Below are 13,510 nucleotides of genomic sequence, written 5' to 3' on the forward strand. Positions count from 1 at the left end.
TGAATTGTAAAATTATGTAAAATCGTGTTATTTATAAGGTTAAGACCTTATAGGGATAATGCCTTTATTGGCTTTGATACTGTAATTTTAGAGTTTAAAAAGGATCAAAGGAATAATTACTCTTATGGTTTATTTATGGAAAAAATTGTGCATAAAAATAACTCCAGTTGAAGTAAAGCGATGATGTACAGTCAGTTAAAGAATCTGTTTTATGAAACAGTATTCCTAAGTTGTGACTAGTTACCTCCCCTTGTGATTCGTTTAGGATGACCGTACATCTTTTATAAGATAATAACAAAGATTTATAGCCTTTTAGAATTTGCGTTTATGATGAACGTTCCTCATTACATAAATGATAAGATGATAATAAAGATGTATGCATAACGTTTAGAGTGGTTGTGGACTAATGAATCAGGTGTTATAGTATTTATTGTAATGAATGTGTACATCTGTGATGGGGGTTTTACTGTATTCATTTGTATTGTAGATACTGGGCATGATCTTCTCAATGATTTTATGCTGCGCTCTACGTGATGCTCAGATTGTAAGTACATGTAGAAGTTTTATGTTATATAAGCACGTGCTAACTTACTAAATACCGTATTCCGCTATGTACCGGATAAGGCGCTTTCAGAATGAATGCTAAAATCTCGCTTTTTCATCCAATGGATTGGACTTAAATAACGTCGTATTCATCTCTTCACACCGATTTATATACAATAACGAATGAAAAATGTGAGAATTGGCAAAAAGCGAAAAAAAATTCTACATTGTGATCATGATTTCTGCAAGCGTCTATATGTATATAACATTGTGAATATTTTAATGTTATAATTGAAATTAAAATATTTTATATTTTGCAGACTGGCGAGGAACACCTCTGTCAATTTAGTATATTTTTCCTGTTTAGATAAATAGGGAAGCTTAACTAATTCACAAGGTGTAATGTAATTTTGGCAATAAGTGTGTTTCTTTTCCTGCACTTTTGTTCAATAACAGCTGCTTTTAACATAATTTCCAGCTTATATTATTAACAAATGTTTACTAATTTACAATGTGTTATGTTTGTTTTCATGTGCTTTTAGTCAATAGAAGCTGTTTTTTTTGATAATTTTCAAAATTAATTTATGTCATTAACGAATAAAATATATAAGTGGGAAAAAAAACTTTTCATCAACATTTTGAAAATAGGGGTAAAAAAGTTTGTATTTGAACACGTGGCGAATCGTTACTGTGGCGAATCGTTATATTACCCTATAAATACTGCTGCAACACTGCAGTGAGTTAAATCAGTTAATGTCTTCGGCGGCCTGGTCGATTGGTAAACGCGATGGGCAAGTAATCTAAGGATTGATGGCCTTATGTTTGGATTGATGGCCTTATGTTTGGATTGATGGCCTTATGGGTTAAACCCCCGTCAGGAAAAGGCCGAAAATCTTAGACAAGATTTGTTTACACTCATTGCTTGATAGTACTTATTGGTTCCAAAAACGGATTCGAAAGTGTGTCTGTGAGCTTATAGTTTTCAAAATTAATTCTGTATAAAGTAATTATGTCTGTCTTTTAGAGCTAGAACCAGGCCAGCCTGGTTAACCACCCAAGCAGCCTGATCAAACCATATAACTGTTGACTGTTTTAATTTTACAATTTTGATAGTTCATTTTAAATCACGAACACTTTTGTTCAAAATTGAAAACATGACAATTTCATTCGACACATTAAGAAGATTAAATCATTATTAATCATTATAGCCTCTTGAATTAACAGTTACCTCACTTATTTCCTAAATGGACTTGCCCATCTTTCAGTCCGGACAAAACCATTCATCAGTTGAAGGGAAAATTTCTTAACTAGCACTGACTGGATAGTGAACAGTGCAGACCATGAACAGACGGCTAGTCTAGATCTGAACAGTTTGGATTGAATGATTCAGTCGCCGCCAATAGTCTTAAGAAGGCCAAAGGGCCAAGCTAGCTCGCCGCCAATAGTCGTAAGAAGGCCAAAGGGCCAAGCTAGCTCGCCGCCAATAGTCGTAAGAAGGCCAAAGGGCCGAGCTAGCTCGCCGCCAATAGTCTTAAGAAGGCCAAAGGGCCAAGCTAGCTCGCCGCCAATAGTCGTAAGGAGGCCAAAGGGCCAAGCTAGCTCGCCGCCAATAGTCTTAAGAAGGCCAAAGGGCCAAGCTATCTCTTTTTATACATATAAATTTCAGATAGAATAAGGTGTATTAAGTGATTTTAATTTTGTTCTTTGAGTAATAATCATTTATTGTATTTTTTTCTTTTACAGGATTAGATAGTGACATCAAAAAACTTCCGAAGGAAATGAGAAAAGTATCGTTGTCATCTTGAAACAATGCGATGAAAGGAAATCAGGAAGACCTTCCAAACATATGTGATACTTTTATAAAACTGTGAAGGGTCGACAGATCATTAGGACCATCACCTGGAATTCTAAAAATAGAAATCAGGGGAAGACAATATAACTTGTTCAAAAACGTACCAAGATTTTAAAATGCCTTGTTATTTTTGTATACGATTTGAAAAGAATTTAAAAAAAAATAGTAGGAAAATTTATACCATATTGTAGCAAGCAATGGAAGTTTAATTTTTGCTAACATTTGAATAAATATGAAAGAAAGATACTTTATTTTACATGATGAGGAGAAAGTATGATTTAAGCCGACCTCATGTTTTTGAGACTTTAAGTTTAGTTATATTATAAGATATGCTTTATTCATTGTAATATTCTCGCATTCATTACCCCGGCTGTATATTTTGTTTTATATTATGCACTATGTATGTTTGCTTCTTTATCTTTAGTGATTTTATTATGGCAAATACAGTACCGTATTTACCTAATTAAGCGCGCCTATCAGCGGTCTTGTTCAGATGCTGTTCAAATGTTGTTTTTTTAAGAACATAGAAGATTGTGATTTTAAGAAATGTGAACGACTCAAAAATTTTGTAATACTTTTTCAGTGCTTACAAAAACGAGCTTTAGGACTTAAATAATTAAGAGCTTAATGTAAACATTTTCGCGTGCCGTGTTGCGTTCTTTTTTCTGACGGCAGCTATACTGAACTTTTATGCATCACCTTACATGTTTTTAGATTTTTTCTCTCTTTTTTTAACTCGTCTGTTTCGAAGATATTGATTGCTGCGGCACCGTCGTCGTTGAAGTCGCCGTTGTCGACCTGCATAACATTCCTGTAGTCCTTTATTCAAACATTTTAAAAGATAACAAAAGATAACAACATGAAACTTGGAATGATTGTTTATCAGTTGAAAGACAAGGGGAATAATTTTGAAGTCAATATTTTTGGGTTATGCCCCTTTCAACTTTTAATTTTCAAAAGACGAGTGTTAACACCACATGCGGTGTTCTTGTTTAATTGTTAAATGTTTTGTTTCATTTCTGACTCAACTGTTAAATTCTGTTGAAACTAGTCCTGCTGTACGCTTAGCCAATTCAGTTTTGTATTTCAAAATTGAAAATTTTGATTTTTCATTGCAGACGACAATTTTGATGAATGTTATAAATGTTTCGCCGTACACTTGACTCGTCGAGTGAATTTTCGAGTGAACATCGGAACTAGACAATTTTAAATGAGATAGATTTATTCACAGACATAACCTTTCGCAAATATTATAAATACCAAACATGCCCTTTACAAACATGTTACCTGCATCTCAGCTGTCGCACCTGCATTTTTTCCATTCACTTAGCATTAGTGATTCAAATTAGGTTTCACACCACTATTGAGTTTCATGACACAGTCATGGTCTTTATTTTAAAAATTGTATATATTTTCTTACCCCATTTCTTGCAAAAATAGCTTGTAGATTCCGTTTTAATCGTTTAAAAACATTTTTGTTCACCATTTGTATTTGCTTTCACAATTCACAAAATCAGGATATTTTCGGGCAAATTTTAAAGACAATTATAAATATGCTTTATTTAATTTCAGTCACAAATTTAAGAAGTAATCATTCAAATTCTACGGATAAAAAAAATATATCTATGATACTTATATTGAATCACGTGGTGCTTTATTCTTTATTTTTTAATATATTTTTTTGGCTTTATGGGTGCGTGTTTTATTTTTATATGTTTTTTTGGATACCTTTTATATTCGCCTGATTGAATGAGTCATCACAAATAATGTACATGTATACTCATTAAAGTTACAAGTGTATATTTTCATCTCATTAATATGTATATATAACATTAAATTATATTTGCATATATGTATATATAACTGTGACTTATATTTGCATATATGTAAATATAACAAGTGAATTATATTTGCATATTTGTATTTTTAGCATAAATATTGATAAACTTTGAAAAGTTTTTTTTTACTTTTATTATAAGGTTGCAATGTTATATGTTATAGAGTTTAGATATGTGTTTTGTAGCTTTGTTGTTTAATGTTTTAATGTAAACTAATATTCTGATAGTACAGTTCCAAAATAACTAACCTTACACCGATAATTTCTTGATGGAATATCTGCGTCAAACATACCGGTAAAAATTCAGGAACCATAAGATTTAAAATTAACTCAATGTTTCGGTTTAATGTAAAAGTATAAATAAGTAGACAAAACTATTGGCAAAAAGTCTTTTTAACTTCAGGAGGAAAAAATTGGTAAAATTCAAAGAAATAACATAATTATATGTTGCAATCAGAAAGAAGAATAGGAGATAAATGGGTACACCAAAGTTTGCAATCGTGTTTTTAAATTATCTCTGAAAGTTTAACCCACCCACCCAAAAGCGAATATAAATTCAAATAAATTAAGTGTTTCACTTACCAGATGACAGGATTTTCGTTGCTCTATGTTGTATTGGCGCTTTTATGATTGTATAAGACAGCTCGGAGATACATATTACATTAATATAAAATCTCTGACAAAATGGAAGTGGCTAAATATACTGATTTTAAGAGCTTATTATGTAACATTTAAAAATATTATTGATATATTTTATTCAAATGAAACAGGCTGTCTAGTTTAGGAACAAATAAAGAACAAACTGTAAAGAACAAATATTATTTGGGGAATTAGTCGCAAACTGGACAAAAATAAACTGCGCATGCGTTATGTTCTTATCCGGAAGTTACGTTTCCCCTAGCAAAATGCTTTCTTTTTTTACATTTTGACGAAAGTAACATGAGAGCGTAGCCCTATAAACTACTTTTAGAGACCGTTCGAGAAAGTTTAGACGAAATTTATACGTGTAAAAGTTGTTTTAAATTTTTTTAAGCATTTCCATCTAGATATGACTACTTTGATAACAAATTGATGAGTTGATTTTTTCGTGATCTAGCATTATTCATTTTATTTTATTTTTAATAAAGGCCTATATTCTTGCAAATGATAGTGAATTTAAAAGATCTATTAAATTTTGAAATGTTAGAGTGCGTAGTTAGTTGCCTTTGTATATGATCATAATATTATTATTGTAATTTTTATATATGTAATTTTATATATGTGTGTTTTCTGTATTTTACGGCAATAAATGTTCTATAATAGATTTTAGTTTCTTATAATGTAAAATCCATGCATGGAACTTTTAAAAAAAATCCTTAAAATGTCTAATTGTTTGAACTTGTGCGCGCTCGTGCGTACATTGCAGTCTTAATTACCAAGTCAATGATTTATGTTTTCATTGTGACTTATTGTGATAATGATGAAACCGAATATTGAAAATATGTATAGTTAAGTGTACGCTGCGCTTGTTTGAGAGAAGATCCAGTATTGTAATATTGAGGAAATGGCAGCTCCAGCTGACAGAGTTGGAGGGACTGTATATATAGTCAAAACGATACTGTGGAGGGTTTATAATTAATTTCCACCTGTAGTAGTAGAAGATCTCATGGACCGTCCCTGCATTGTTGAGGATATCAGCGTGCACCGCTGTCTCTTGTCTTCACTTATGTCCACAGACTGATAGTATCATTTTACTAACTTGTTGCTACTAGTTATAACCGCCTCCGTGGTCGAGGGGTAAGAGTCAATGACTTCTTATCCAGTTACCTCTCTGGCGTGGGTTCGATCCCCGGGAGATGCTTTGGTAGTTTAGCGCGTAGGAAGGTAGTCTAGTACTGGTGTAACTCTCCAGAAACGATGGTAAGGAAACTACCCGCCTATATGACTGAAATACTGTTGGGAAAAGGCGTAAAATAAATCAAACAAACAAACAAACAAACAGCAACTAGTTATTCTTCAAGTTGTGCTTGATATCTTGCGCAGCCAAAGAAACAACAAAGATAAAAAGTCATATCATTTATTATATACACATTTGAAATACAAAAAGTTAAAGCTTGTAAAATATTGACTACAAAATGCTAAATAAATATTAATGTACAGAAAATATACACTGGTATAAAATGATGTATTATTTTACACTGTGAATGATATTTAGATGTTTGAAGCTTATTATATAACCGGTTTAGTTTTTTCCTGTGTAATTACAATAACGAATAAAAACACATGACCTCATATTTTAGGCACATACGATTATGACATTTTCCATGAGTTTGTCAGATCAAAATGCACTTTGAAAGCCAGTCCTCTGCAATATTTGGCAGTTTTAATTGTCTATATGTACATGTTTATATACACAGAGTGCGTGCTTTCAGAGAGCACACTTTCATCTGACATCCTACTCCCCTCGCCCCCTTTTTGTAGTATTTAAAACATACGTAAAATACATAGCAAACTCCATAATTAAATTTACAGGTTAATTATATAATACATTCATTAGTTCTTTATCAATGCTGCCTTTCTTTAAAAGATGACAAGCTGTACTTTACTTATCACGTTTATACAATGAAACAAGAACTTGTTCTGTAACTATCCGTAACCATCCGTAATTCCAAACTCTAATTTCTATACATTTCTGTCCAAAGTCTTTCCGTTGCTTTTCTCGAAAATGGTTTTTATCAAAGTTCGGTTTTCTCAAGGCTACTGTTACAAAATCCCGCCGTTCATCTAGACGAAATCATGAGTAGATTGATGTACGTAGAAGCTGTAAAGAATTTAATGAAAAATACAGCAAATGAAAGTACAATGTATAAGCAAAACAGGAGTATCCAATCTAAATATTAATTCATTCATTTCTTACAACTATTGAAGATCAAAAATAGAAATTTACGTAAAATGTCTAATTTTAAAATTTCAAATTTGATTCAGGGTAAGTGTAAAGGGTAGACTACAGACCGGGTGTACAGTTCAAACCCAAATATGTTTGTGTAAAGACACTTCGTTTTCCAAACATTAGTTATAACCGTTGCTGAGTGACAGGAATTTTGGTTGTTACTAAAGGGGTGCTGGAGGGAGTTTATTTAATATTTAGAAGTCTAGGAAGAAATGATACTTTTGCTATAAAGATGTTCTTGTTAAATAAAGGGCCGCTTTACAGAGGTTACATTGTAATTGTGAAATGTTAGTTCAAGTATCAAGACCCACTGACACAAAGTGACCACAATGCTAGTGTGGTTGTTTAAATTTATTAATAGGAGTATATCAGGCACTGTACATGCTTTATAATTGTCAGGCACACGACACAGGTAGATCCATCGGCCTTTAAAGACTGACTGAATAGTTTCCTCACATAAACTAATCAAAGCTTTCTTGCAAGTTTGAAACCCACAGCGTTGATTTGAAATCAGCGGCCTTAACCATTCGACAAAGGAGGATGCCAATACTGTCTATTCTGTAATAGGAATGGTGGAAGTAGTGGGAGCAGCTCGTAGGAAACTGGTGGGAAAGTAGTAGAGGCAGGCAACCAGCGCCTCGTATTGTATTTAGAGACAGACGGAGACGCAATGGAAAAGCTAGAGATGGCTCCTGGCCGAACCTGATTAGGTTTCTTCAATTTACGATGCCTTACCTCTTGTAAGTACTTCCGATGGTCCTCGTCTGACATAGCTGGTAAATTCTGTGCCGCCCTGGAGTGTCGATCTATTGTTAAAAGATTAAAGTATTTTATTGATAAAAAACGAAAGATTTAGAAAAACTTTTGAAGGACAGAACAATTTGAACTTAATTTACCTTTAGCCTGCTAAATAGTGTTTTCAAACAGCCTTGTACCAGAGCAGAAACTGAACTCGGTTTCTCTTCAAGTAAAAAAAACTGTTTGATAGTCACCCTTTAATTGAATAAAATTAGAATATTAAGCAGACGACAAAAAAGCAGACGACATTTCTAGCACACAGCTACATTACCAGCAACCTGTCAGATAAGGTTAACAAAAATTGATATTCATTCATATTTGATTAAAATCAGCTCCTAAATAACGCTACGTATTAGGAATAACTTAAGTAGATCTGAACTTTTATATTTCCAATTGTTTAAAAAGACAACCTTTAAACAGGAATACAACTCCTGAATTGTCCATTATTTACATGTATCTTTATCTGGGAATATACTTGATTAATGAAAACAAGGGTTTACACATGTGGCAAGAAATAATTATAGGAAAGAAAATGTAAAGGATCCCGTACGATCGGGAAATTCTTAATTACAAAATAAAACCTTGTTTCAACTGAATCTTTAAGTAATAAATACTTAATAAATCATTGGAATTATTTTAGTGGTTACTAATTATATTGTTAATTGTCAAACTTTGAAACTTTCTCAGCTGTTAATATAATTACATATTATAAAAGGGAACTGATGTTACAGATAAATTATAAACATTTAAAAAAAAACAAATCAGGACATGGGTATTATTAAATCAAAGTTAATTGAATTATTGTGAAAATTAATAGCAGAAGATACCAAACTGGACTTTAGTACACGTCAAATTAGGCTGGTAGTTTTATTGATAATTCAAAGTTTATTTGACATTATAGATGGGCCTTTTTTAAACAAAGGCATAGTGTAAACATAAAACTTAGAAACAGTACGATAGAATTGTGACAAACATTTCTGCGAATAACATGAGTATGAAAAAAAGCTTACAAATCGTGCAGCTATGGCGCAAATCAAATGTGAAGTGCAGTTGTTTAAAGAGAAATATTCATCCTCTGGTCCTTGAAAGTAGTTCTACTTTAGATGACAGTAAGCGTTATTTTTCTTATTCCAAGAACTATATAAGTCAAATAATTAGTTAAATTAAAGTAAATGATGGCGTTGAACAGAGAAGTGTAAACAACAGACCTTCCTTTTCCCTGAATTTACAGTAAGTGTTTTCAATGGTTAAACAAATATATAAAAAAATCTTGATTAAACGTCGGAAAATCTACGACGAAAAATAACGCTTATTCGTTGTAAACTCTGCTTATGTACTCAAAGTGGAACTACTTCAATAGTGCATTACCTCCAAACACCCGAAATAGATACGTTCCTTTGTAAGATTAAAGTACAGTATATTTAAAGCCTAAACAAGAATTGGTGATCGATTATAAGTAATCTACAAATGTAACAAGCTGAAGATGAAAGCATCATAACCTGTGTGTCACAAGGGATCGATTGTTAGTTAGTTTAGTTAATAATAATTCATTTTAGCTCTATTGTGTATTGAAACAATCTCGAATCCGTTCCTGGAACTAACCAGTACTAGGCAATGAGGGTAAAGTTCCTTGCGCATGGAAACAACGGCTTACCCCCTGACGGGGTTTAAATACACTCGGCCAGGGATCGACTGTTAACCAAGTAAGATATTTAAATGTTTAGTACTGTGTATGACTGGCCAGTAAAAAGAGTCAAAAGCAAGATATAGGTGATAAGAAGCGAAAATGTTTGTTTAAAGTTACCTATTAATGCTACAATTTCTGTCAATATAAATCAAAATCTCTATAACATCATTTTCCATAAGTTTCTCACCAATGAAAATTAAAGTTTGTGTACAAAAATTTGTAACATTCATAAACATTAACTATGACAATTGACAAGAAACAAAAACGACATGTTTTCTACAAAGGTGAACCCTACTCTAACATAATCATATAGTTCGTATCAATAAGACCTTTGACGAGTATCACATTCTTTATCATTACGTGATTATGTGATTATTTGTCCAATCAGCATCAAAAGATTATCACAACGTACATAAACTTAGTGTGCTATTTTCTAAAGAACAAATCAATATGCAAAGAATTCTTTAAAAATCTCTTTGCTATTACTTAACTATTACAGGGCGAAATTCATTATAGTCAGTGTGAAAAAGCCAGTGTTATTTAACCTGCTACTAATAGGTCCAGTTGCATAAAAACTGCACTGGACAGGTCAAGTTGATACGACCTACATAATTATAAATATAAACTTATATCTATATGCATTGCAATATCAACCTTTATTAGACGTAGTGATTCCTGAGAAATATAAAATAACAGTTAAATAAAAAATATCGTATACAGGAATTTCATATTACACGATTTCTAAGAATTTTTATATGTATTATTTATTCGGAATGAAATAATATGGCTGGCTATACATGTAAGTACATTTACCAAACAGTCTCTTTCAAAGCGACCTTACTAAGTAAGTTTCTAAGTAAATAAATGCTTAATTTAAAGGGCTACACATTTGGTTTCCCAATCTTCCATGTGGGCATATCTAACAAGATGTTAAGCTGATTACTTTGCGTTGTATCTCAATTGAATGATATCGCCAGGCCCAAAACAACTTGCAGACCCTTTTCCGGCAAACCTTGGATAAGAACCTCGAACACTATAGTATGAATACACAGAACGGGCACGGTACGTAATTCTAACCTACACTACAAAATTTAAAATAACTGGTAAGTAAATGCCTGGATTTGTTGAGTTTGTTTATTCCATGATATCGTGTAACAGTTGGCTTAAAGTTTTATACAGTTAAAAATACAGTGTACATTATTAATGTTCTAATACACCTGTTCATGATATTACGGTTTTGTAATGGCTATTCTTGCATATCAGACTGGCGTTTCCGTTAAGGCCTCAACAGACGGTAGGATTTTGAAGTACAACACCAATTAAAACTATGATGTACAGACAAATCTTTATGTGTGAAGGCTACTATTTCTTGATTTCGGAAACCTTATGTCTAGATGTAAGGGATAGGACATGTTCTATTTTGAAAATCTTGTCGTAGCGATTTTTATAGACCTCCAACAATGACAAGTAACAGATAACCAAATTATCTCCTGATAATGAGTGTAATGAATGAAATTCCAGAACAATTGCTAAAAGGTAAACATAGTAGTAAGATGGGGTAAAAATGATGTTGAAAAACTCTTCAGGAGACCCAAAGTTGTGTTATGTTCGAATCCCAAATTATTCCGAAAATGATTGTCAAGGTATTGAATTGTTCTCTAATTAGGGGAGGGGAGATAGTTTGTAGGCGGCCAGATAGCTTAGTCAGCAGAGCCGCAGTACGGTATTCCGAGGGTCCCAGGTTTGAGTCTCTGTCAGGCTTCATATTAAAAAAATGGAGATGTTTTAATCATTACTCATGGCGAAAAAAGTATTTAGTGAGTAAAGGTATGTAAAGGATCAATGTAAAGGGATCCTTTTTAGGGGAAACCTCAGATGATTCTTACAGTGTAGATTTACCGTCTGAATGCAAGTGTTGTATAGCTTTGAAAATTGTACATCTTAACTCTAATTAGTGCTGTACAACTAAATCCTACCGTCTGTTGAGGCCTTTAGTTTTACCCATGATGGAAATTTCATCTGGCATGGGGGGTTCCAGATGAGTCGCGTGCTGTACAATGGCACGATAAAGATGACGTCATTTTACCGTTATGAATGATTTTGTAATTCATACGCTGTTGAATGAAAGTAGTTACGGTTGTAATGATATAAATTTTCATTGAAAATAAAGATAAAGAATTTAAAATATAATGGAATATGGTAGGATATGCAAAAAAAAATATCTGACATATGTTTGCGGTTCGGATCGGAATATCCGTCCCTCGGTCACCCGCCCATGGGCGGTAACTCGGCAAGCCTCGTTACCGCCCAATGGGCGGGTCACCTCGGGACGGATATTCCGATCCGAACCGCAAAATATGACAGATATTATTATTCTAGAATTGATTGGTTTTGATTATCAGACATATTTTTTCAATAATAATACTACTGAAATGGACTATATCTTCCGATGTCAAATAGATATATTCGGATATTTATACAAAGATAACATCCTATCAAAAGTCACGTGGTAGAACTTATATCTGGGATGATGCTTGATAACTGGCGAGGCTTTCCAAATGACCCCCTTTACTATTTTTAATGGAATACTCCAAGTTCTATGGTCAAGGTCACGTTGAAACGGACTATACCGTAAAAAAACGTTGAAGAGAATAATACTTACTGTGTGCTACATGGAGTTTAATGATGGAATTCATAAACCCTTCCAGATGTATAAAATCCTTAGCTGCAAATCTGAGAACCAAGGCCTCCATTATTTTATTACTGACTGAAAATCCTAGAAATAAAGTATAATAACGTGAAATAATAAATTCACAGAACTAGGTAATAGTATATGAAATGCGATATGTAATCGCAAAAACATAAGATGAACATTTCTTATATAAGATGCCAAAATGATAAACAAATTATATGAATCTAGTTCTGAAACATTTGAGAAGCGCATCTAAAAAGGGTAATATACTGTATAGCTTTAATCCATAGTATGTCTTCCGTGCGTACACATATTTTTAAGCTAAAAGAATTTTTTTCTCCAAAGTTTAAATACATGTAGTGTAATAATGTTGTACATTTGGGGTGCTTTTCATAAAGAATCATAGGACCGATTTTAGTTGCAAACTTGAGATAAACGCACCCCTGTTGTTTAATCACTTCTATAGATTTCGCTCTGATTTCTCAAGAAAAAGGTCAGCAAGTCAAAATGGATAAAAGATCACGACATATCGATCAAAGGTAAAAAGTTGCAATGCAAGTTACAAGAAATGACCAAATAACAACCGTGCAATCTCTACAGAGCGACAATCTTTAGATCAATTACCTCTTTACAACAACCGTATAACTTCCTAACAAGTAACACTTCACAATACCTAACAATGATAATCTACTTTGTGGAGAAACAACCACACGTTTTGTCTCCCAAAAGGTATTGCTCTGTTGCTCCGCAAAGGTTGTACATGTGTAATTAATTATATGTTGTTCTGATATTTTATCCATACTATAATTATGTTTCCAAAATTAAAATTTTCCTTCATTGTACACGACATTATAGCAAAACACAAATGTATATAAAGATAAGTGAACAAATAATACATACCTGCTATTCTAAATGCATTTCTTAATGAGTATGAATCCATGACAGAACCATTTCCTACACTAAATTTCAAGAATATACTCTGGAAGAAAAGAACGGAAAATAACGAGCAATGCCGAAAATAAACGAGTTCTCTTAAAGCAGAATATATCTTATTTCCAATCAGAGATTTACATAACACATGTAATGAACCATCATTTTCAAATATACAAAATAAAATAAGTTATAGACGGTAAGTTTTCATCCATCAGAAGAAAAAATACGAAAATAAAAAA

The 13,510-nt window shown here is 32.7% G+C and overlaps 2 protein-coding genes across 5 annotated transcripts in view; one reads left to right on the forward strand and one right to left on the reverse strand.

Moving 5' to 3' along the window:
• LOC132719826 (CD9 antigen-like) overlaps positions 1-5,533 on the forward strand; it is a 34,995-nt gene extending 29,462 nt beyond the window's left edge. Inside the window, exons 7-8 of the mRNA XM_060703749.1 lie at positions 488-544; positions 2,287-5,533. Of these exons, the coding sequence (XP_060559732.1) occupies positions 488-544; positions 2,287-2,292 (63 nt within the window). The 3' untranslated portion in view covers positions 2,293-5,533. The remainder of the gene's footprint in view (positions 1-487; positions 545-2,286) is intronic.
• Positions 5,534-6,262: 729 nt separating this feature from the next.
• LOC132719827 (calpain-A-like) overlaps positions 6,263-13,510 on the reverse strand; it is a 31,469-nt gene continuing 24,221 nt past the window's right edge. The window contains exons 18-22 of one of the 4 annotated variants that reach the window (XM_060703750.1): positions 13,239-13,317; positions 12,309-12,422; positions 9,328-9,354; positions 7,897-7,967; positions 6,263-7,032 (exon numbers count right to left, since the gene is read on the reverse strand). In XM_060703750.1, coding sequence (XP_060559733.1) covers positions 7,006-7,032; positions 7,897-7,967; positions 9,328-9,354; positions 12,309-12,422; positions 13,239-13,317 — 318 coding nt within the window. In that variant the 3' untranslated portion in view covers positions 6,263-7,005. Of the gene's footprint in view, positions 7,033-7,896; positions 7,968-9,327; positions 9,355-9,763; positions 9,782-10,300; positions 10,322-12,308; positions 12,423-13,238; positions 13,318-13,510 lie in introns of all 4 variants that reach the window. The other 3 variants (XM_060703752.1, XM_060703751.1, XM_060703753.1) reach the window with 3 other exon arrangements.

Source organism: Ruditapes philippinarum, unplaced genomic scaffold (assembly GCF_026571515.1).
Source record: "Ruditapes philippinarum isolate M1 unplaced genomic scaffold, ASM2657151v2 ctg3314_1_1_1_1, whole genome shotgun sequence".
Taxonomy (NCBI): domain Eukaryota; kingdom Metazoa; phylum Mollusca; class Bivalvia; order Venerida; family Veneridae; genus Ruditapes; species Ruditapes philippinarum.